Source organism: Atractosteus spatula, chromosome 13, assembly GCF_055471065.1.
Source record: "Atractosteus spatula isolate fAtrSpa1 chromosome 13, fAtrSpa1.hap1, whole genome shotgun sequence".
NCBI classification, from domain to species: Eukaryota; Metazoa; Chordata; class Actinopteri; order Semionotiformes; family Lepisosteidae; genus Atractosteus; species Atractosteus spatula.
Window position 1 is genome coordinate 38009845 of NC_142718.1, and position 25160 is coordinate 38035004.

At 35.2% G+C, this 25160-nt stretch overlaps 2 protein-coding genes across 3 annotated transcripts in view; one reads left to right on the plus strand and one right to left on the minus strand.

Moving 5' to 3' along the window:
- Positions 1 to 13638, plus strand: part of LOC148822379 (inactive dipeptidyl peptidase 10-like) — a 121451-nt gene extending 107813 nt beyond the window's left edge. The window contains exons 11-26 of the mRNA XM_088930505.1: positions 1793 to 1916; positions 2384 to 2422; positions 3419 to 3526; positions 4495 to 4586; positions 4723 to 4770; positions 5081 to 5202; positions 5520 to 5567; positions 6617 to 6715; positions 7317 to 7386; positions 8341 to 8535; positions 9402 to 9456; positions 9765 to 9864; positions 11268 to 11326; positions 12045 to 12117; positions 12393 to 12466; positions 13504 to 13638. Of these exons, the coding sequence (XP_088786631.1) occupies positions 1793 to 1916; positions 2384 to 2422; positions 3419 to 3526; positions 4495 to 4586; positions 4723 to 4770; positions 5081 to 5202; positions 5520 to 5567; positions 6617 to 6715; positions 7317 to 7386; positions 8341 to 8535; positions 9402 to 9456; positions 9765 to 9864; positions 11268 to 11326; positions 12045 to 12117; positions 12393 to 12466; positions 13504 to 13638 (1441 nt within the window). The remainder of the gene's footprint in view (positions 1 to 1792; positions 1917 to 2383; positions 2423 to 3418; positions 3527 to 4494; positions 4587 to 4722; positions 4771 to 5080; positions 5203 to 5519; positions 5568 to 6616; positions 6716 to 7316; positions 7387 to 8340; positions 8536 to 9401; positions 9457 to 9764; positions 9865 to 11267; positions 11327 to 12044; positions 12118 to 12392; positions 12467 to 13503) is intronic.
- Positions 13639 to 19170: 5532 nt separating this feature from the next.
- Positions 19171 to 25160, minus strand: part of dpp10 (dipeptidyl peptidase like 10) — a 219599-nt gene continuing 213609 nt past the window's right edge. For both annotated transcript variants that reach the window (XM_088930512.1, XM_088930513.1), the window contains exons 18-26: positions 24873 to 24971; positions 24714 to 24783; positions 24172 to 24366; positions 23822 to 23876; positions 23283 to 23382; positions 22944 to 23002; positions 20994 to 21066; positions 20665 to 20738; positions 19171 to 20069 (exon numbers count right to left, since the gene is read on the minus strand). In XM_088930512.1, coding sequence (XP_088786638.1) covers positions 19935 to 20069; positions 20665 to 20738; positions 20994 to 21066; positions 22944 to 23002; positions 23283 to 23382; positions 23822 to 23876; positions 24172 to 24366; positions 24714 to 24783; positions 24873 to 24971 — 860 coding nt within the window. In that variant the 3' untranslated portion in view covers positions 19171 to 19934. The remainder of the gene's footprint in view (positions 20070 to 20664; positions 20739 to 20993; positions 21067 to 22943; positions 23003 to 23282; positions 23383 to 23821; positions 23877 to 24171; positions 24367 to 24713; positions 24784 to 24872; positions 24972 to 25160) is intronic.

The window sequence follows — 25160 nt, forward strand, 5'->3', positions numbered from 1 at the left end:
ATGTTATGTTGCATCAATTTGTTAAACTCGCAGATCCTCCCTTCAGTTCATTCATGTACAGTAGCTTTCTCTGGGTATTGCTTGCACTGTATAGGTGGCAAATGCACACAGTTTCAAACTAATTACAAGTCTCATAGCTCTGTGGGTGCATGTACTGTATATGTTTGACTTGTCTGAGCAGAAACCTAGTTATAAAAAAAGGCCCAAATTAGACTCTGGCAGAAAACCTGAATGATGTTATTCCAAATGTTATACTTGCACTGTTTCTGGAAATAGATTATAATAAAAGGGGTCGGTGTTGTTTTAACATTTTATTTATGACAGAATGTTTACTGATTGAATAGAAAATCTATTTATGTTATCAGTATAAAAGCACATCTCCATGGGATATTCAACCTATATTTTTGGTTTTAGGTGATTTAATTCAGTATATTTACAGAACAACATGTCATTGTGTTTTGATTCGCACGTATTCTACTATTCTTAGACAGTTGCTTCTTATAGCATAATGTACTGAGCATCAAAAGAAAAATCTCTCTTGTAACTGCAACAAATTCACAATGTTATTTTCAGGAAAATGATAAAATACTTTTGCTGAAGCTGACATTTTATGAAACGCTCATGACATAAGTAAATTCATTATGCTGATTATCAACGGGGTTGATTAGCAGAGGATATACTGTGTAACCACAATCTAGTAATGTGTGTGGCCATCGCTAGCATACGAACAACAGCATAAGACAGGTTATAAATAAGATGAAGCCAGTCAGCCCTTCTACAGTAGCTCCCCAGCAACTAATTGAGCAGTTCCATGTGACATAAATCTGACGATCAGGGCATGCATGATATAACTGTTACATTTCATCTTCCAAGACAGCCCAGCGTCACATGAGCAGCATGATGATGAACATTGTCCTGCTGGAATATTATTTCATCAAAACAAGCCTGAAGGAAGGACATCAAGTGAAGTCCCATGGCGTTATGCAATAAGACGGCCATCAATTGCTACAAGGGTTATTTTGTAGCGACCATTACACTTGAATATCTGTATTGATTACACATCAATTGAAGTGCACATCAATTAGCTTATCTCTCTGCTTGTCCACACCACACTTACTGATATTTATTAGGAGGTGTCCACAGATCCTAGATTTATTGCTAAAAAAGACTTGGCTGCACTGTTCTACTATGGTAGCCATCACCAATGGCTTGACATTCAATAGATGAAATCCCTTATTTGCTGTGAGAGGATGATACTGTAGTTTCAGGCAAGACAAAAATTCCACAACTTCTGGGGAATGACCTGCTGTCCTCTATCACCTGACCTGTTGGCATAGGACAATTGGCCAGATGACAATTTAAACACCAAGAAGTGCAGGTTTCCAAGGCCAGTCAACATCTGGAGTGTAGGTCAGACAAGGGTTCCCATCTTGACTGAACCTACTGTACTGCCCTTTCCCAATCACCTGTACCAGTTGACTCACTAATGAGGTGATTTAGTTTTTTTGCAAAGCTCAAAGTCACACGAGTGTGTCACCAGTTATGAATGGTTATTTATTTACAATGACTCAAAGAGGTTCCATCATTATACAAAATCTGTACACTTTATGTTTCTAAAACCCACTTGCATAAATACAGTGATGTTTCCTTTGATGCTCACTGTATATGCTTATCCTACTACTGGTTTTGGGCTCTATAAGTTCTGAATTACTTTGAGCTTTGTGATGCATTGTATAAATTATATTATTTTAATAAAGGATGCTTAAAATATGTGTTAATTATATTTCTTCAGTGATTACTATATCTCTATGGTGAAATGGACCGACAACTACAGTATGTCAGTGAGGTGGCTGAACAGACCGCAGAATACATCTATTCTTACTGTTTGTGAGGCTTCCAGTGGGGAATGTGTCAAGGTACTGCAAATGAAAGAACATCTGTTATTTACTGTACGTTTATCGCATTTACTGTATTATAACAATTAAATTAAGTCATTAAATTAAATGTTCTGCATCCAGCAACTATTATATTTTTTACTACTTAGCTGGTGGGTCCCCTAATATTTAGGCATAGAACTGATGTGTCGAATATATAAATCAGGTTTAATAGGTTAACTCAAATTAAGGCCGGTGTTCAATCAAGATTTTGATCTAACCATCAATCAAAGATTGCAGATTGATGGCTGCTTCAGTGCTGCTTTTGAGGCCTGCTTGTTTTTATCCAACAGGAGCTCAGCATCAAATACTGGGTTTGTAATTTTGTAAGCCTAAACAAATGCAGTCTAACCTAAAATAATTAAGTATGTATATTGCAATTTAGAATGTTCAGTAGCGTCTTTATTTTTCCAATATTTAACATTATTTTGATGTTTTTTCCTTATCAGAAACATGTGATGACATCAGATATTTGGCTTGACAGACAGGTACAATTTATTTATCATTATTAACACAAATAATGGAGTGCTAGCATGAGGTGGCAATTTTTTCCATATATGTTTTTTAAATATTTATACTTTTTTAGAAATTGTAAGTACTAGATTTGCACTAGTGGTTGCATTGCATCTTTATCTAACTACTCTTGATGTTCCTGTCTGTAAACTTTATATCATATGTTGTAAATGTTAATACATATGTATATGAATATGAACATCTATCTTCTAATTTGGGCAATTCATTTTACTTACAAATAAGTGGTCACAAAGAGGCAAAGTGTAAACTCTAAGTAAGTTAATAAAAAAGCCTCAGTAATCAATGATTTTTCTTTGATCTCAATATACAAATGCACAGGTAAAAACTGAGCTCACAGTACTTGGGAATGATGTCACCTGGCATACTAGTGACCACAGAAAGCATATCTTTACATAAAAGGTTAGGAGGGATTGAAAAAAGTTACCCAGTCATGTTTTTGAAAGTGAGATTTCTTTCAGGAAAGGGCTGGAAGAAATCCCCTGATCTGATCAATGGGCCAAATGACCTTCTCTTGGCCACAGGACTTCACGTTCTGTGAAATGGAACATGATCTGTTCTGTATTCATTGTCATGAATATTAAGTATATTTTTTAAACTGAAGACATCTTTTTATTGTTGATAAACCTGCATTAAACACAGTGAAAAACATGCACAGTGGTTTCTAAAGACAAGAGCTGAACATTTACCCCTTCAGATGTGGCACGTTGCCTTAAAAGAATCTTCTAGATAAACGCATTACGAGGTCCCATCCCACAGAATACAAGTCACTGTAAATGGATTTAATGTGGGCGCGCTGGCATCCCAGTTGTAAAAAGGTTCATTTCTTAGAGCGCCCTCGGAAAGCAGACATGTCAAGCTAAAAGCAAAGCAATAAAATATGCTATAAAACTGTTTGGTATTCCTTTGTTATGCTGCCATAAATTTTATAGTTACCTTTATTTGACTTCCAGAATGAACAGCCAGTGTTTTCAAAGGATGGAAGTAAATTCTTCTTGACAATACCAATAAAGCATGGAGCGAGAGGAGACTTTCATCATATTGCAATGTTTTCTGATCAGGTAAAGATACAGTACCAACAAGCCTGTGTGAGTGTGCTGTCCAGGATGCACGTTTATCATTAATATCACAATATTAATAATCCACTTTGTTCTATTGACATTTTAAATGGGTGAAACTTTACCCTGCTGTAGAATGTAAATTAGCCATTTCTGAGATTAAATAGGACTACGCTCTCCTGTTTTTTATTTTGTTAAGCAAAGCATATTCTTTCAAGAGTTACTATTTAGATGCTTTATTGGCCGTCTGTCTAGAAGCTGACAGGGTCTCATCAGTTTTATAACCTCAAAAATTCCCTTCGCTAATGCCGCCTCTAATGTTTATGCCACCTCCGAATACATCTATATTTTATTATGATTATCCTACATTTTTAATATCTCATTGCATAATGAGCCTATATATTCCCATTCACCAATGGATCTTTTTGTGATCATTAAATTACAGAATAACAAAGCTAAATTGCAGATAATGCTTTCAAGGTCATAGCAGGGATATGACAGTATACTGTGAATTCTACAGCTGCCCTGCTGATGTTGCTGAATTCACACTGTTAGTTCAGCACCAGGCACACATTCTCTCTCTGCTGTGTATCATTTTGGCCCATGTGAATTGTAGCTGCCAAGGCATCTGCAAGTTTGAGCCAATGGTTGTCATTGTTCTGTAATGTACTTTCCTGTCTTTTGTAAGCACAGTTGGGACTATAGAACTCATTTTATCCTGATCGTATAAATTCCAAGTAGAGAGGAACATTAAAGTAGGTTACTAACATGTCCTTCTTGTTCTCGGCATATTAATAGCCTCCAAGGGAAAGCCTTTAAGGGTAAAAGACTACATGATGGTCAAAATGATGGTTCACAAATGCATTTAAAGGATTTAAATGGCCTAATCCCTGTGGCCAGGTTGCTCATACTGTACATAAAGTTTTTACAGAGCCTTCTTATGTTTTATGCCTTTTTACTAACAACTGCAGTCAGGAAATGAGGAGATAACCATTCGGCACCTCACATCTGGAAACTGGGAAGTCACTGAAATCCTGGCCTTTGACGAGACTCAGCAGATTGTGTAAGTTATGGTCAGGTATTAGTGTCTTACAGTAAGTAAATTAACAGGGAAGAAAATTTGCTTTAAAAAGCAAAATTGTGTAGGCAGCTACAATAAGATAATTCCAGATTGTTTAATGTATCTTTTTTATCCCTAGTTACTTTCTCAGTACAGAGGACAGTTCAGCTCAGAGACAGTTATACAGGTATGAGCATTTCCTGTTCTACTGTAATTCTTTCCCTTTCAGTTTCCCATTTTCTGTATTTTTTTTAAAAGACATCAAAGTCTCTCTAGATGTAAATCCATTACCCCTTTCTTCTGTCCACAGATTAGTTTTAATTAAAGGTCTCTCAAATGCATGTTCCATTGTCTATAATGTCAGAGGCTATGCAAATAAAAATATTATTTATTGTTTTTTAAACTGCACAGGAAATATTTACATTGTGTTTAGAAACATGTGAAAGGTTATATCATTGTAACTATAGCTGTTTTTTGGGATCTAATCATTTTTCCAGGGTGTCAGTGGAAGAGCCTTTTAATCGCCGATGCCTCACTTGTGGTTTATATAATGGAACTTGTACATTCGTCAGTGCTGAATTCAGTCCAACATTGCAGAGTGCCATCCTAAATTGTAAAGGTATGATACAGTATAAATTAAACATACTTCACAGTAACCCTATGTACAGTACTACTTATGGTCATTAGGAAATTATAATACATTGTTGCACTGTTGATGTTATATGCTGCCATGAAAAATATGCTTTTAATTATATATTAATGAGTAATATACTTAATATTCATAGTTCTTTACATTTTCCTGTGCTGTTGCTTAACATGGTATTTTTCCCATTTTTTTTCTTTCTGAGTAAGAATCTTAATCAGTGATTTTCCATCATTTGTCAGCACCACAGATAACTCTGAATTCCTGGTTTTAATAACCCCTCTGTGTTGTAGGTCCAGACATTCCTAAGGTCAGTGTTCACTGGCTCAATAACTTGGGTGGTGAGTAGAGCCTTCGTCCTCCTGATTTCCCAGATGGCTAAAGACATCTTCACCTGGATAAAACTGCCATCATAAACAGAAACATATCATTTCAATCTGGAATAATTGCCGCTGATATGTAGCAACCTGTGAGCCAGTGAAGTGTGCACTGCACCTTTTCTTCTACCAATCTCAAACTTATCCACTAGACCAAGCCATTTCTGATCTAATACTTCAAAATAATAGCAAGGAAGTGACACAAAATGGGTAGTGAAACATTCGTTTTTGTATCTGGCAAGTTGCAAGCCTATGAATATTGGTCACGCACTAACAGTTTTAAAAATCAGAATGGAGCTAGGTCGCCTCAGCTTCTGTGATCAAAAGAGGAAAACTCTTTTATCACCCATTAGTCTACAGATGTCATGCAATTAACTTATTGATTCATAATTAATCATTGGAGCCTCAGTACACTGTACACAAAATATCAGGCTGGTAAATGCAGCGTCTCAGTATTTTATCTTTATTTATTTGACTGTGCAAACATTTTAAGCTTGTTTTTTCATATCCTACAGCATCCACACATTGTTTCCTTCCATTTGCATAAATAAATATGTAAAAGCATTTTATGAATGAACCTAGGATGCATATAAATGTTATAAATGTTTAGTGTGGAGTTTTATGTTCATTAAAAACGAAGAACAGTTAATGATTTTTGCATTACAAGAAATGTTTTCTGTTAAATATTCATTAAATATTGATTGGTGTTAATTAACAATTAACTGGAGGAGAAGGTGTCTTACTCATCATTAAAAAAAGATATATACAGTGTACGACCTGCAAAGATGAGTAACACTAAATTTTTGTATAACAGGCTACATTAGATATTTCCAAGAAAATGAAAACTTGAGTTATACTAAAAACTACCTATTTTTTTATGTTACCCTGGACAAGAAAAAAATATATTTCTTCAATGCAGCAAAAAGGCTACAAATGAGATTAAATTTGCAAATGTAGAATGGCTTACTTTTTGTAGGAAATGTATTCCTCAACAAACATATCTGTGCTCTTAGGTTTTCACATTTTGGAAAGTAACACAGAAATAAGAGAATTTATGAGTGGGAAAAAAACACTGGAGAAAGAAGTCAGAATTTTGCAAGTGAACAACCATGGTAAGATGATGATTATTGTCGTTGTTGTATAATCAGCACTAACAGCTACTGTAACAGTTTCTTTTATACTGTAGAATTAAGAGTTCAGTCAGTTATACAATTAGAAGTGAACTTTAACAACCATATCATGACGAATCAAGGACATACATCTCCTAGAGGACAGAGAGCAGACTCAGAATGTGTAATTAGATATATAGAAATGAGACAAATGCTCCCTACGCATGAAAGCAGATGTAGAGATCAAATTAAAAACAGGTGCAGAGCTGAATGGCTAGGCTGCAAAATATTTCATTGTATAGATTAATTTATTGAATTAAAAGGGATAACATCCCATATGGTTTCTCTTTCTTGCTTTGTGCACAATTAAATGTGGCTCTTAATTAAATGTGGTTAATTTATTGGTGAAATGTCCACAGTCTTTACAATTCCACTGCAATGCTCTGCTCAGCAGAATTAAAGTAAAGCTTTTTTTTAAATGGTATTTTCCTTTTATCTGTGATAATTCAATTTTGTATTTTTATACTGTATATTTATATTCTGTTCTTGCAATTAATGTATAGTCTTTGTCAGAACAACATGTTCTCAGTTTTGCTGTTTGTAGAACTCCCCATGGAACTGACCTTACCAGCAGGCTTCAGTGAAAAGAACTTACACCCTCTTCTGTTGATTGTGTAAGCACCTTCCTTCTCAGTGTCTAAACTCCCATAGCTTTACTGCTAGAATAAATCCAACTTGTTATCAGTGCACACATACAAAAAGCAATAAATTCTGAATTATTTCAAGTCATGCAGTTCAGCTTACATGCATGGTACCTGTGGAGTAGGCCTTGTTTAAAAATAATGAACAATATTATTTCATTTATAATTGACGTAAGAATTATTTTTATCCAGCCACTATATGTATCCTTGTAAAAAAACTTATTTAGCAGTGATTGACTACACAGATTTTATGACATTTCTTGTTTGCATGAGGATGTGTACAGTATGAAATTTTCAAACATTAAGTAATCATATACAGTACATTGTTACATGTATATAATATGAGCAAAACAATATGAGCACTTAGAACTGCATGAAGCGAAACCAAAATTGAACAATTACAACTTTCTACGTTATAAATGTCTCTTTATACACTATGGAAATATGACGTTGATCTTTAATGAAGCCTCACTGCCTCAGCAGCAGCTCAAAACTCCTGACCACGGTCAAACCAAACCAAGGTTCTGTCTCCATTAGCTCATTGTTTGGCAGTTATCTGTGAGGCTAATCACAACTCTGTGGACCAGCAAATACTCACAGGTGATGGACTGAATCTTATCCTGTCTGATGAGCAAAGTGTTGGCAAATTCGAAAACACACCTGAGCAGTAAGCTGAACCATATGACAGTGGAGAAAGTGGCAAAAAAGAAAATGCGCACACAGGATAGGTTACGATAAAAAGTCATTTGTGCTGTGAAAATATCTGCACATTGTCTGTTTGACAGGAGTTACTATCATTGTGGGGACAGTGTTCCCAGCTTTTTTTCTCCATGTCCATATTCATTGACACCCATGCACATACAGTACTGTATATGAAAGGTCTCGCTGGTACCAATATGTGCATAACATGCATGTTGCTGTTTGCAGTGACGGTGCTCCTGGCAGTCAGGCTGTAAATGACAAGTTTCTCCTGGACTGGGACTCGGTGCTCGTCAGCTCTGATGGTGTGATAGTGGCTCGATTTGATGGCAGAGGCAGTGGATTTCAGGGACAGAAGATTCTGCAGCAGGTTCATCAGCGCTTAGGAACCCTTGAAGTACAGGATCAAAAAGCAGCTATAGAGTACGTATTATAAAATTTTGTTTAGGAATTAAGAAGGATTTGCTATGTAAATGGAATTGATAGTTGAGAGTGTTGATGGTGAGAGTTGAGAGTGGTAGACTATATCAGGCCAGGTAGCAAAACAGATTATGACCTCTTATGTTGGAGACAGGCCATAAAAATCCTACTCAAGTCTCAAGACAAATGGATGTGTGTTCAGTGTCGACAGAATAACATTCCAATCATTGTCTGATTTGAAATGAAGATCATATTATTAATGTCTGTGCTTTTCTAACTGTATGTGTAAGGCACAATTCCATCCAGTTTCTTGCACAGTAGAGAAAGGAAACCAAAGATTTCCGGTCTGCTTTGTAGCACATAATGAACTCCTGCTGTTTTTCGACACAAAGAAGCAAAAAGCAAAAATATAAACAGCATTCCATGTACATGCAAGATACTGTGCTGAGTGACTTTACTGTCAGAGTCAATAATAAAGACAGTAAGTCAATATATAGCTGTGGCATATAATTTCTAAAATGAGATTATGCCTGTTTTCTACAGGTAGCTGTGGTGTTATTAAACACTGGTATATGATATACTAGCAATTTAAAATTATGATATCAGGATAATGAATTGGCCTGTTATATCAGAGTGTATTGTTTTTGTTAGAAAGCAGACTAGCAGGGTTGCTTTGAACTAAACGCCATATAATTCCTCATTTGAATTTATTGCAAATAAATAGAAACAAAAAGCAATTATATCGCTGGTTGTTATGCAATTAATGTTTACATGACTGCTGAAGCCTACTTTTATCCCAATTAAAAAAAAAAGAAAAGAGGGGATAGACAACAGATGTTTTAGCGCATTTAATCTACCTTTTCTTTTAGGGCTTTAATAAAGCTGCCCTACATAGACAAGAGAAGAATTGGAGTTTTTGGGAAGGTAAGGGAAAAGAAATAAAACACAAATCTTCTAATTCGAGTTAGGTTGCATTTAGTACTTTCCATTTTGTCTGTAATAACTGTATATAAAAGTAAGTGTCACTTACAGCGCTGTATAGTATGAAATACTAAATTTGCCTTTGCAGATGCAAACATTGTGTACAGGTACAGTAAGTGCGTTTAAGAAGGCTTTTGCACTGAGGGAAAGTGAAGTGTGTAGGAAGATTATGAATTGAACTGCAGGTCTTACATGATGTTGGAAGTGCTCATTTTCCCATTACGCAGCACACATCCCTTTGTTTACCTTAGGCGTATGGAGGCTTCCTGACATCTCTGCTGCTTCTTTCTTATGACACAATTTTCAGATGTGGGGTAGCAGTAGCTCCTGTGACTGACTGGCGATTATATGGTAAGGCATTTAACGTATGTTGTTATATGGATTTATATATGTTAAATACAACTATAATTTTAATACTGCTCTAAAGAATGAGCTAGAGTGTTTGGTGAAAGAAATGAATGCTGCTTACAGAGCTAATCACTTTGACAATACTCTACATATTGAAATATACATCATTTTGCATTACCTGGACCTGGTACAAATGATCAATAGTGACATGTCATTAGCATGTACAGTAAAGGTTGCTTTAGATCGAAATGTTGACCGTGAAAGCATAATTTACATTTAGGTTCAATAAAGAAAGTGTATTGAAGACCATTGTGGGTATGCAAGTGCACTTTTTCTTCTTCAGAGTGAGCGCTCTTATTTCAACAGAAATTACAATAAACCTCAGAATAAGGGTAACTTTGAACACGCTGAGCCACTTAAAGATTTGAAACTAGTTGTGTACTGTCATTTACAGTATTGTTACACTGTATGGTATGAAACTAATATTTTGTTTCTGTGTCACCTGAATTGCTAGATGATTTATTATCCATATTACATTACAGCACAGTAGGTTCTTACTCCTTCGTAGTCATGAAAGAAAATAGTACTCGCCAACATTGAGAGAGAACACTTATTCTCCCACTCAGAATCCACAAAATGGGGAATACCACTGTTCGAGGAAGATATTCTCCTAGTCTCAGCTGAAGCTTGACAGAAAATATTTGAAAAGATACGCTGGATGTTTAATTTAAGTGATGCCCTGTGATTGAAGTGAAGAGCTGAGTGAAGATTTGATAGACCCTATGCTTTTTACAGGGCCTTTACTAGTCCCTTTGGTTTCATTGATCTAGTGGAATGTCCATCACAACCAGCAGGTACATGTTCCATTAGAAATGCACAGATGCAATCATGTTGTGTTATAAAATCAAAGAAGCACATTCAGACGATGTGCTGGGAAAATGTGAAAGCAGTGTTAACTCCCTATGGGAATCTTCTAGCAATAACTTGGGAAGTCTGCCAGGAAAGGTCAGGGCAGCTGGTGTTTGGATAGGCCAAAAACAGACAGGAGTGCATGTCATATAAAGTTGGAGAATCATCTTCAACACAAAGAAGCCTAACTGACAGTAGCAGCCAAAGGCATATCACATTTTAGCCAGTGCTCTCTAGCAGAGCTTGTAACTATTATTTTGGGATCATCTATGCAGGCAAAATAGATATTTATAGAGCATCGTTCAAAAAGTATGAGCAGCATCTTCTTGAGAATAACTAATGGATTTTTTTATGCTTTCTGAAGAGGTTAAAAGGGGAGTATTTATCATCTGCTTGAAGCTACTATACCTTATTTAAAGAAGGTGAATTGTTTCTGCTTAGCAGTTTTCCTTAATTTTTACACAATTCTCAATTAATATTTTATTTATTTTTTTAAGCTTCTGCATTCACAGAACGATACCTTGGGTTTCCTTCAGAGAATGACCGTATATATCAAGTAAGACTTAATACAGTTGTTTTAAAGATCTTTGAACTATATAGTTTTATTTTACTTCTCTTGAGGCAAAGGAACAATAGCATGGCACAAAAACATATATTATATTTAGATCCTTAAATTAATATAATTATTAATGTAACATACATATTAATATTCCATATTAAGGGGATTTAATCCTGCACAGTACAGAGATTAAATGAAGCAATCGTTCACTAGCAACTAATGCACCAAAAAATGCCACCTGTCGATAATCTTTGGCCAGTGGATCACATGTCACATTAACCTGCAGCCCCAATCCTGTGTGACAGAGTTTTACTGCGCATTCGAAATGGCTACAGTACAGTGCACCTATATTCTTTGCAACTTGACTGAAAATAACCTGCGACACTCTGCTGTAGGAGGTGCTATTCTTGGGAGGAAAATTTAGTTAAAGGTATTAACTTCCTGGTCATTAAAGACCTTATCCTAGAGTCTTGGCTAAATTCCACTAAGGGCTTGTGCAGTCTGCCCTTCCTACATTTTCCCCTTCATTCAACTGGTGAAACAATTTCTCACTTCTCTACCTGGCTGTCCTTCTGCACTGGGTTGATAGCTGAATGGGTCTCCTCCTTTATGTAAAGCACTTTAGAACCCTTCAGGAAAAGAACTATATAAATGAGAGGAATTAGCATGATTACCATTAAAAAACTTAAAGCAACGTAATGTGACATTTTTACAGACTTGTGGTATTCTGCATAATATGACTGGATCAACGCATCACAAATTCCTTATTATACATGGAACTGCTGATTGTAAGTATGTTACTTTGCAGTATATGCATTCAAAGTCTAAGTTTTAGTTATCTGACCTACCAGTGGGGATATGTAATTAATTCTGTCAGATTTTGGGTTATACATAAAGCAAATTTTATCAGCTGCTGAATTTCTCTAAAGCTCATTCTTGTTGCTTTAGTTTAGAGAGATGTACTGTATAATTAATTAGTGAGTTTTCTGCAAAATCTAATCACTATTTGTATTTAAGTACGTCTCCCAATGTCTCATGTTTTTTTTTAATTTTATATTTGCAGCAAATGTTCATTTCCAGCACACAGCTGAACTGGTGAAACGTTTATCACAATCTAATGTAAACTACATGTTAAAGGTAGGGTGGTTAACACTGCCATGTACTGTAAGTAAATATTTTAAATTGTTTTTGAGCAGATGTTTTTTTCTAAATCTATTCAACAGCTTTTGAAGAAATAAAGAATATATGATACATTTGAAATAATATCTAATAATAATAATAATGATGATGATGATAATATATCCTTAATGAATTACTGTACTGTTCTAATGCTTGAAAATTTAGGGATACATATCAGACAAACCATGGGATTAAAAAAACCAACTCTGCATTTTCTAATGGTTATGCTGGATGCAAAAGTATTGCACATAGTTATTTTAGTATATTTTGTAGCTGATATCTTACAGTTGCACATATGTGTTCTCTTCAGATTACCTCTCGCTAATAGAAAAAATAGCTTCAAAAAAATATCACCATTTTACCACATCCTACTCTTCCGCCTGTTCTTTAAAAATATGCAGATGCAACTATAATTAGCAAAATGATTAAACCAGCACAATTTTATAAAATACTGTTCAGCTTCAACTAAGACCCTCATGAAAACTGTTAAGTCCAATTAATTAAAAAAGACAAACAAATTAGGCCACTTCACAACAAACAAAGCATAAGTGAAAATGTGACATTTTCTTAGGGAAAAGTCAGATATTTTTACATCAGCAGTGCCTAAATTTTGAGTTTCTATGAAGTAGATTTCTTAGCAAGAGTCATGCTAGTTTTATAAGGCTTTTATTAAGAAATCCTTGATTAAAATAACTGGATATAAGAGAATTTCTCAGCATTTCTTTGTTGATGGTACACACGTTTTCTCGTCTGTGGAAGTCATTGTATCCAGTAAAGTAACACAAAGCTTCTTCTAATTTTCTTTAAAAACTTTCACAGTGGTTAATCATCATTTCCAGATTTTTAGAAACTAATTTCCTAATTCCAGTCACACTCTCTTACTACATTACCAATACTACTATTCAACAGTTGGCCTAAAACCTAGGAATTCCATGGATACAACGCAAATAAATGTCTTGCATTTTATAGTTTCAGTTTGCCTCTATTTCTTCCAGATATATCCTGACGAAGGGCATGACATTACTTCATCAAAGAGCAGATATTACCACTACAGAACAGTGATGACTTTTTTCAGGGAATGTTTTTATGAAGACTCCCAAATAATACCTGAACAGGAAGAAGATGACTAGTGTAGGATTGCCACTTCTGGAAAGTGTGAAAATCCACTTCTGAAGTGTGAATCAAGAGAAGACTTGGTAAATAAGAACTTTAAAATGATGATCCGTTGTATCTCATGAATTATGCGTACAGTAGGCCCAGGACATGTATCTACACAGACAATATGCATTACTTTTACGCATCTCTCTGCACATGTACTGTATATTAAACTTTATAGAAGCAAAAGTAGAATTACAATTTCTGAGTTGTTTAAATGGCCAGACCTACCAATTTTGTTATCCCTATAAATCCATAATTAATTATTTCCTTTAAAAATACACTGTATTTTATTCTTTGTTATATGTTAATTGCAGAAGATGGCTGATGAAGGTGGGTATTTTGTGTTGTATAAATGTTTTTTTTCAGAAAAATAAATTTTGGTTGTTAATGTTTATCTTAATCCTATTATCAGTATACAGTATATTGGTTGTACAGTAATTTATGAAAGATTTCTTTGCTGTGCTTTTATCCAGTCCTCACAAAATATTTTTAAGAAATTTGACAATTTGAAAATCATAAAATTACTCAGTTTTTTATCACGTCTGAAAGTTTTGGTTATATTAGAACATTTATTTTAAAACAAATATTTACAGAATAATTATAATATTTTCTATAATATTTACAGTATTTAGGACATCATCTAGATTATAACAACCTATAATAATCCTAATATTCATAATCTTGCCTGAAGCATTTTTATTTATACTTGGAAATTAAAATTATTTTGGTTGAATCACAAACTCAGGAAGTTGTACAGAAATTTCAAGACAGCAATAAAAAATAGTTTGCTGTCTGTCTTTTACAGAGCAAAAGCAATGTTTCTATCAACCACATTCTGAAGTATTTAACTTTTTTTTCATTCTACATGTACAGTACACAGTTGTTTCAACACCTTATTAATAAAATTCTAATTTCTTTCTTCAAACAACAGCTTGCCTCATGAAGTCCTCTCTCTTTGGGGTTCCACTGCAGAATACAAACCAGAGCACTGAAAGTAAAATTCATTTTTTAGTAAAATATTTAATCTATTCCAAGCTGAAGTTTGTCAAATTTATAGATGCTGAATAATATTTTCGCATTGTCTTAAACATTAACTATCAGTACGTAAAAACAAATTAAGCAAAAAAACAATTATTCATTATCTAAATATGAAATAACTACAATACGATCAGATACTGTACATACAAGGATATCTGATGAACTATATAACACATATATACTGTACATGTATATTAATCAGTCTTCATAATGCACATCTTCAATGAAAAGATCTAATTTACTCAGGTATATATCATATTTTGTAGTGTATTTTCAGATATTGCATTCATTTTCAGAAGATTGCTTATGAGTGCTGATCTCAAAGGACATGAATAATTTTGGGCCAGTCCTCTTGGGTAGGCAGTTTGTAGTCACTGGTCTTAGCGATTGTTGTCTACTGGAAGAGAGGTCCCATTTGATTGTCCAAAATTCTCTAGCATCACAAATTTAACAAAAGTACAATAAATGAAAGTTATTATGAAACCTTTGAAGTCTTTCAGGTAAGGCTGTTTGAAGTCAGGCTAATGACTCAGTATGTCTCAGGGGGTACTACACTTTGGAAACTTCCAGCAGCTGAAAATTGCTACAAGTAAGCATATATTGTTCTGTGTGCTTCAATTCATAGAATTATTAATGCATTATTTTTTTTCAAAGCCCCCTATATAAACTGTTGCTTCTTAGTCATACATTTGAGCTATGTTAAATAAAATGTATTGTTATTATGAATTTAGGACCTGCCAGCTCTAGTCCCATCTGTATTACACAAGCAACAAGGACATGCAAGAATTAGATGTGTTTTTATTATTAATTATTTACTGTAGGTGTAATGAGGTACAGCAACACAAGAGGTGATGGGGTAGAGGAGGGATGCATGAGACAAAATGCAAAAAGAGAGGGATTTGTGTATGATCTACTGTACCTGTATATAGTTCTGGTGAAATTACATTGGGAATGATTATGATTTAGAACAGCTGTGGCTTGTGTATCATACCTCCCAAACTTCAGTTGAGAGTTTCCATTTGCTGAAGCCTATGAGTTCAAATTGAACTACGCTGCCACAACCATTCGACAAAGTATGACTTGATCAACTCATCACATTCAAAGCAATTGTGATGTTTGTGTTTCAGCACTTTCCTGGATAATTCCTGGCCACCTACTGTTTACCGTATCTCTGTTCTTAATCTTAAAAAAAGATCTGTTAGGATCTGAGCCCAAAGCAGCAATAGAAATCTAGATTTGGGGGAAAAGAATGTATGTCATTCACATCACTTTGAAGTCCCTACCAACAGCTGATGGAAAGAAGGCATTAGTGGGGGGTCAATTTAAGAGCCTCGGCTGGCTAGCACAGATAAAGACCTTCTTGAATCAGTGTTTCTCATTTGTCCTTGGGAGAGCAGCTTTAAAAACCCAGGGATAGCAAATCTCATCCATAAATGACAGGGGGCACATAACGGTCTCTTCACCAGAGACTCAGACTACCTCGGTGAAGGAAATACTCACTAAGTGATTCTAAACCTGTAACAGAAATATCCAGTTGGTCTGTTGTCATTTAAAAACCATTACTCCACAGAATAATATTTTGTTTTCGATTCTGTTCTGCACATATCTGTATCAACCACAGAAAATAGCCCTGTGATAATCTGAAACAACAGTTCTGTCACATATTCCTCATACTTTTATTATATATTTTCAAGCATATCAGTACCATGGCTTCCAAAAGAAGCCCATGTAGAGCCCTTTGTATTCTGTAGCCCATGTAGAGCAGGGCTTTTAACAAGCATGGCATTATCACAAAATTGTTATAGTTAAGACTTTCTGTATAAAAGCTTCTGTGAAAATTGACATTCCCTGTTATTATTTCTAGTTGTGCACTGTTTGCACATGTATTACTGTATGTACTGTACTCTAGCTTCATACATTTATGGTTTTATTATGAAAGAATCACAGCATCGTCAGTTCTTTCAGAATTGTTTCTAACTTCTTTTTGCTACAGCACAATGAATTATGAAATATACTGTAGTTTAAACAGTTATTGATAATAAAACTGTGCTGTCACCTTGCACTGCCTTTTTCAAAAGATGTTTGAGATTACCAGTTCATAATATACAACAACATCAAGCAACAACTGTATGTCTATGTCTGCAGTTTTATCATTTAGATTATCGTCAAGTATTTATGATTTTTCCTGTTTTTGTCTTTTGTCCCTGTCCACATTTTACCTGTTTTAACTGAGATGACTTAAATTTTCACTGAGATGTTAAAACTTTATACAGTAATTGTCTTTGAAGCTAAGGGTGTATTATAGACAATTCTGCTAGGATATACAGTACATTGTCAGGACAAGTCAGGACTATACATTGTCTTCTGAAAACTACCAGTAATTATTTCTAGATGTGCACTGTTTTTTACATGTATTATGACTTCTATCTTCATGCATTTCCAATTGTATTATGAAAGAATCACAGCAACATCTGTTATTTCCAAATTGTTTCTATCTTCTTTTTCTGTGTTGGGACTTGTTGAGAATGTTATAGTTTGGTACTACATTAATAAACATAGCATTTTTGAATTTTTTGGCATTCTTGAAACAATAAAACATGAGGGTATAATTTCTTCATTCTTTGTGTTGTAATGACTATTATTTACCTACGTGATTTGGGATTTCCAGTTAAGATTCAGATTTTGATATAGAATACATCCCATGCTGTCTTACAGGAAAGTGAGTGCTGATAGGAGGAAGAGTGTGCTTCTTGTTGACATCACTGCAACCTTCCAGACATCTGACTTAAAATTGCAGGTGTCATTATTCAGATAAAGAACAAGAGGATTCTGGGCAGCTAATGCTCACTCTCTCCCGAAAGGAATGGCTAGTGTCATAGTCAACTAGGCTTGAACCAGCAGCAAGGTCCATAGGGCTCAACCTGATAGTCATACTAGGACTAAGGACATTTACTGGTGGAGGAGGTACAGCAGCCAGGTAAACACATGTTTTTGTTAGGATTTGATCTGGGAACTTCAAGCAGTTATGATTTGCATCATCTCTGAGGCTATGGTCTTTCTATTTCATACAGTATGAAAGACTGGATGAAATTCTATATTTATATAAAGAGTATTTAAATGAATATACCAGGACAGCACGGTCGCAAGGTGGTTAGCCCTGCTGTCTCGCAGTGCAGGGGCCCCTGGTTTAATTTCTGATCTCTCCATGGGCACGTGGGTCTCTTCCAGGATCCAGCTTCCTCCCACAGTCCAAAGACATACCGGTTGGTTAACTGGCTTCTCACAAACTTGGTCGTGGTGTGAGTATGTGTGCCCTGCAATGGGCTGCCATCCCATCCAACGCCTGTTCCACGTCGCGCCCATTGCTTACCAGGAGAGGCTCTGTCTCCTCTACAACCCTCTATTGGATAAAGCAATTAGAAGATGGAAAATATGCAAGATCTCAGTTGTTGTCTATGAAGAAAAAACACATACTGTAATATAATCTATCAATTAGTGTCTGAGGCCTACAATAATCATAATCATTTGCTGTGTTGCTGTTGGTTAAATTCACTATTTACAATGTATCAGATCACCATGGCTTTTTGTACTGTGAAACTAAGTCACATGTCTCTAAGTCTTAAACCTCTTGAACCCACATGTACTGTGCTGCAGCTATTTCGAGGTGAGTGAATCGAGAAGTTCTTGCCTCAAAAAAATGATGGTGGAAAGATTTCAGCAACAAGTACCTTGAGCTAAAAGCCGAGTTAATCGATTTTAGAGCAAAAGGCTAGGCTAACTTTCTACAAAAATCTACACATTTCTGATCACGGAAGGGATGGAAATTCATGAATTGTGAGTAAATGCATATTTAAAAGAACAACTTGACAACGAATAATAACTTATGGCTTGAGAAAAATATGTCTCTTTCAAAAAAGAGATTGTAGTTTCCAGTTTATGTATAAGGAGAGCTGGGGGTTATTTAAGTAAATTGGGAGAGTGGTGTGATTCAGGATAAGGCCCATTTGTAATTAAAGTGGGCAGTGTTCTATTAGTAAATTGATATAATTGATTCTTGCATGCTAGGTGCTATGGTATTTATTTTTACTCTGTTTACATCAAATGAACCCATGTGGGTTTTTTATGCAATATGTGCATGCAGAGATACTTTTATACTTTGGCCGAGACCAGAGAAACAACCAAAGCAAATTGCCTGCCACTTGTCATTTCTGAGAAAATTATCAGGAATAAATGCTTTCCATTTGTCCAAGACGTAAGCTCAGGAGGTGAAAATCATGACAAAGCAGTAAAAGATTTTCCGTTTACTGAAGCAATCTCATCAACCTGTGTCCATTTGCTATTTCATTTCTTGTAATGGGTTGGCTAGTGAATTTGAATGTTTATAGTCAGATTCCTCTTTTGATTGCCTGCATGTGACTGATGAAGTAGAGTACAAGGTTGTATTGATTTTGGCACCATTCCTTTCACATTGTTAGTAAGGTTTATTTATTCATAAGAATACCTCAGAAGACAATAACATCCACTGCCACGCACAACTGCCTTCCCTTATAAAACACTAAAAGAGAAAAAATGAACAAGCATTACAAAAAACATCCTAAGAAAAAGAAAGGTACTGTACATGTCTGTGATAAATACGTCTGAGTGTGGGAACCATTGGATGGTACATATCTCAAAAATATTTACATATGTACACACTCTGGAGTATTATACAAAATACTGTATCTTTATTGGGTGAACATGAGAACGGGCTGTGAAGGAATTGCACTTATTCTTCAGTGTCACAGTAACGTTGAATTTGCATTTCTGACATCACAGGTAGGTGTAGCATTTCATTGTGCATTTATACAAAAGGGTAAAATGGTACATGTTTGATGCAAGGTGCTACAACAACAAATATTTACATGTAAAAGTGATGAAGCTAAACAAAATAATCATGCACTTAATTGTGTATGTAAAACTAAAGTCTCATGGGAAGAAAAGCAGACCGGTGCCCTTCAAAAAGAGATTTCTAAACAGAAGATTAAGTTGAACATGATCTGTGAAATCCAGATTGTTTGCCGAATAACTTTTACTGTGCTGTCCCATTGAGAGAAATCCTTTGTCTGTCCTTGAGCCCCAGTAGCTCCTTGACTCCAGCAGTCATTTCTAGCTAATGCTCGGTTCAGAGCCTTCAAGGCTCCAGTAGTCATTACAGAAATAAATTATAAAGTCCTTCCAATGGCCTCTTCACCTATTCATCCTCTTCTGGCTCCTCTGGTAATAGCAGTGTGTCTTCTTTGAGACACTCTCTAAAGAGGGTGATGAGTGTACGGTAGAGGTGCTGTCTGCTCTTCTCTGACACAAAATGTCCTTCGTCTGGATAAATCTGTTGAAACAGAAAAGGTGACCAAAACAACAAAAAACCTGACAAGCAAATCAGCGGTGAATGATGACATATCAGAAGACTATTCATCTCTGCTTACAAAGTACTCAGTTTCTGTAGCAATGACACAGACAGAGATTCAGGTTTTGTAGAAATGACAGACATATGCATAGTAGATACTGTAGCTCATGTATCCTATGTTATCTACAGAATGATAATTTGCCTATTGTTTGACTAATGCAAAAGGACCTGACTACCCAAACATACTGTATATTCTATATCTACTGTATAATGTACATGTACTATATTTTACAGCCCTCAGCATGAGATTTTTCTATTAATATATTAATTTATTAAAGTATATAATATTTTGTGGTCTTCAGATTATAATTTAGTATTATTTAGATAATACTGCAATAATGATAACAATAATAGAATGAGTGCAAACTTATCACCAATTGAAGGGTAGTCTACTAAGAAGGGTTAATGCATGCAACTGGTTCAGTTTGTTAAAGAGCAAAGAACTCCTGAGGCCCATTCAGCCGTAGGCTGTGTACTGTATACCTTTTAAGAGTATTACATTTTGTGGAATACATACCTGCATAGTGTAGTTAGCACCAGCTCGTATCAAATGCTTAATCAGTTCTGCTGTATGCTGAAAGTGGATGTTGGCTGTAACAAATACATAAAAATATAAAATTCTAAATAGAATTACTACTTGAAATGGCACATACTGTATGAAAACAAGCACACGTGTTTTATAAAATCAATTTTTTGGTCATTTTATTTGTATGAACACTGCACTTGTGATGTTGAATTTGAACTTTTATTAGTTAATGCAAAAAAGTCTAAGGCAGTCCATTTTTAACTCTATTATCCTTGTTTTCCAAACCTTAGTAATAAATAATTAAGAAGATATCTTCTCACCATCTGCAGTTCCATGTATTAACATGAGATTTTGTTCTTTTAATCCCTGGATATTACGTAGCACACTTGAAGCCTGTAATAATATTAAGAAAAATTAAATGCAACTTTTAGCTGTCAATGATCTGTAATGCAAAAAAGTAACTTTAAAAAAAATTGCAGCAGAGATCAGATTCACCTAATTCAATGATATGAATTTCAAAGTTGTTAAATATATTCTCTCATCAGCTTAAATTTGCATCAGCACTAGAAGGATTAATAAAAATAGATTAAACTGGGCCAAAGGATTCATATGGAAGTGAGAAAAGATTTGACAACCTACTTTTTGCGACACACTTTTGCAGAAGAATGCTTTCTCAGATTTCTAGAAGCAATACATTATAAATAGCCTTGTCAAAACTGCACCTTGACAGAATTCACAATAAAGATAGAAAGAGACAAGTTTCAAATATGTCATGAGTGTACTATAGGTATACTGCAGTTCATATTCAAGTTTGGGTAGCAATGCATGGAATTAGTTTATTATAGACCAGATTTACCACAGTAGAGAACAGGAGCCCCAGCCTGCAGTGTAGTCTGTCATGCCTGGTGTATCACCAGTGTTGTCCTACAAGTTGTCCACTTTTTTCAAGTGACACACATGGCTGTTACAATATCACATGTACTGTATAAGATACGGAAGTAAAAAGTTTAAAAAAGCCTACCTAACTGACCCAGTAAAACCAAGATTACAAACAAATGATATATTAAAAGCTGTAGCAAAAAGACCGGCCTTGAAGCAAGTTTTAAAAGTGTCAACATTTGCAGAGTCTGCAATGGATTTTGACAGTGAGCTCCACAGACATGGTTCTGCACATCAGAGTCAGACAATCGTGGATTAAGAGCTGGACAGCATTCCTGCAATAAGTCTGTGTAGAGTCCTGGAGTGAGACCGATCAGCACGGTCTCAATGGATGAGTGCCGGTGGGTTGTGAGAGGATGCTGAGAGAGGCGCAGCTTGGCCGCAGCCCTGTGTCATTCAAAATGATGGTAACAGATGCAAAGTGAGTTGCTGCTATTTAGCAGTTATGCAATACAGTTATTGCATGAATTAGATACATTTTATTTTGTTTTGCTATAGTTCAATACATATTACAGTATATAACAGGTATATAAGAAAATATATACAGTATAATGTATGAGAATTTTCATTGCAAGGAATTCACCACGATAGGCCAAAAATGACAGTTTGTTTTGCTGCCAGTATACTGAAATTCACACCAGGTTCGATATGGTTCCTATGTTGTGTGATACTGGCCCAATCTTCTTGTAGGGAATGGACAGAAAGTGTCTGTTCACTCATCTCCGAATGCTAAAAGTAATTCCGGCTCTTCCCACGAATTTGAAAGGTTCTCAAATTAAGTAGGGCTTCTACTGAACAACTTTATTGTTGCTCGAATGTCTTGTCACATTGGGATGAATCCACAAATCGCAGGCTGTCCATTGAGGACTTAAGGCTGGTGAATCTACCTGCATGGTTCTTCCAACATACTGATGGCACAAAGCTGTTGCTCTCTAGATAAGCGGAGGACATTGATCCTTTTGTTTGTTTTTTTGTCATTTTAAATCAGAAAACAATTTGCAATTTTAGTGATTATATAATAGCTAAACGGTGTATCCCTATCACTCTGGTCATTTTAATAAATTACCTGTTAATTACAATGATCCCCAAAATGATGCCACTTTATTTTTTTACTGAATCCTCTATTTTTGTAAAATTTCCATACATAGAGTAGCATGTTTCTTTTAAAATGCAGTATATGTAATCAGAAGAAGCTTCAAAAGACCTATATAGTCCTCTAGTTTCTAGCAATTTTCAGCTATCAATGCCATCCCTTAACTGAAAGTTTGACGGCTTGAAACTTGAACACAAGCCAGTAACAGATAAAGCGGGTAGTCAAGTAAATAATTTACCTGGTATTTACTTTCTTCCTTTGATGGCATGCCAATGTATCGCTCTGAAAAGGCTGAGGCTATTAAAATTAAAAAGGATACAGATTAAAAATGAATGTGAGAAAAAGAAGACTGTGCTGGGATTCTGTCTGCAGTATGATGTACAGGACAGTATATCTATCAATGTGCATCACATCAACAGTATGATCTATAAAATCATATCTCTCAATCTGTCTTACAGGCTGACATTTTTGATGTTAGATCTGTGTATTTATACATAACACAAATTAAAAAGTAATTTACCTCACTAAGCTACAGTTATCCATATTGATTAAAAATATAACTAATGGATTTACTCACCATACAGTTTCCAATCTGTCATGGGAGACATTGCTACTGCACATTTAAACTGTTTTTCTGATGATTTGAGCATCATTAATGTAATAAATCCACCATAACCCTATAAATAAAATTAAAAAATTCAAATCAGAAAACATCACCCATTTAGCCATTTAGCCAAAATTTAATGGAAAAAAAAACTCCTGATTGGAAAAGAAGTAACAATTTTTGACAATGTGGCAAAAACTAGCATAGTCATCAGTTACACTAGTTGCTGGGCAACTTAGATGAACTAATGTTGATTCATACAGTTATAAAATATACAGTACAATTATAGCTGAAGTAAAAACGTAAGTTTTAAATATAGAGGATGATCAGACAGAAGATGCTTTCACAGTCTTTCATGATGTTTTTTAAACTCTGAAGTGTGGATACAATCATGTATAATGTCAACAATTAAACCTCCTGAATATCTGCCTATTCATCTTTTTTCAAATAATGCAGAGGACAAATATTTTTATACAATTCAAATTCTATTTTAGATAGATTCCTTTTCTCACCTTTCCAAATATCCCAATCCGGTTGGGGTCAATATAAGGTAGTTTCAAAAAGTACCTGCAATACATAAAGACAACAAAATGAGCTACGTCTGGAACTTCCTCTGAGAAATCAGCCGAAACCGAGTAAGTAACAAAAAATAATGTCTAAAATATAACAGTAACCTAGAATAACTGATCATCAATCACGTTATTGACTACAACATTAAAAAAAACTAATACACTTTTTTTTAAACTAATGTAAAGGTTAAGTAAGTCTGATTTTGAAGGACAACACCAGAAATGTTCTGGGCAGTATCAGTGGACTACAAAGAAAACAGCAATTAAACTTGAAAAAAATCATCTCTACATACCCCAGAGCTGCTAGTTGATCCTCAGACTCAACAAGGCCTAAGCGCTGATGAACCTGCTGCAGAATCTTCTGTCCCTGAAATCCACTGCCTCTGCCATCAAATCGAGCCACTATCACACCATCAGAGCTGACGAGCACCGAGTCCCAGTCCAGGAGAAACTTGTCATTTACAGCCTGACTGCCAGGAGCACCGTCACTGCAAACAGCAACAAATAACATGTTCTCTTCTTTGTGTCTCCTGTCTAAATTGTGCTTCCATTATTTTATTTTCTTCATTTTACAATGTGCAAAATGCCTTGGAACTTGTGGCTTGAAAAGCACTTTATAACGTAATGTAAAACACAAAATAAAATGTGGCTTTGTGCCTGAAGATACAGTACATTGTTTGGATTTCACTTTACATCATGAGGACTATTGCCTTTTAGGTTTTTAATCTCGGAACATGCACTAAAGCCACGGCAAAATGCTATTAAATGGAATGCCCCACCCTAAATATTTTTCACACAGTCCAATAATAAAGTTAATAAGAAAGGAAATACCTACACAATCAAGAGCAAGCCATACTGCTTTGATTCAGAGAAGTCAACTGGATAGGATACCTTCAGTGGCAGCTCTAAATATGAAAAGAAGTCAGGAAATTGTGAGAAAAATGCACAGGAACCATGTGAAATAGAAAAATATATAGAAATTATATTTGATTACCAAAGCCATCAATGGAAACAGCCTTGAATTCCGTCTTTTGAATTCTTTTTTCTTTAACCACTCTTCTCAGCAAAGTGTTATCCTCCAATATGTAGTTATCTGTATGAAAGAAGGCAAACCTTTATAAGATTTACGTGGAACATGGATTCTGTTCTGACTCCATCAAAAACGTAATTACAGAAAGCCAGCCCTTCTTCATGGAGAAAAAAAGAAATCAATAATTTCATAAAATCATACCTGCCATAGAGTACCTAGCTGATGCAGGAGCATAAAGGAAGAAAGGTTTAT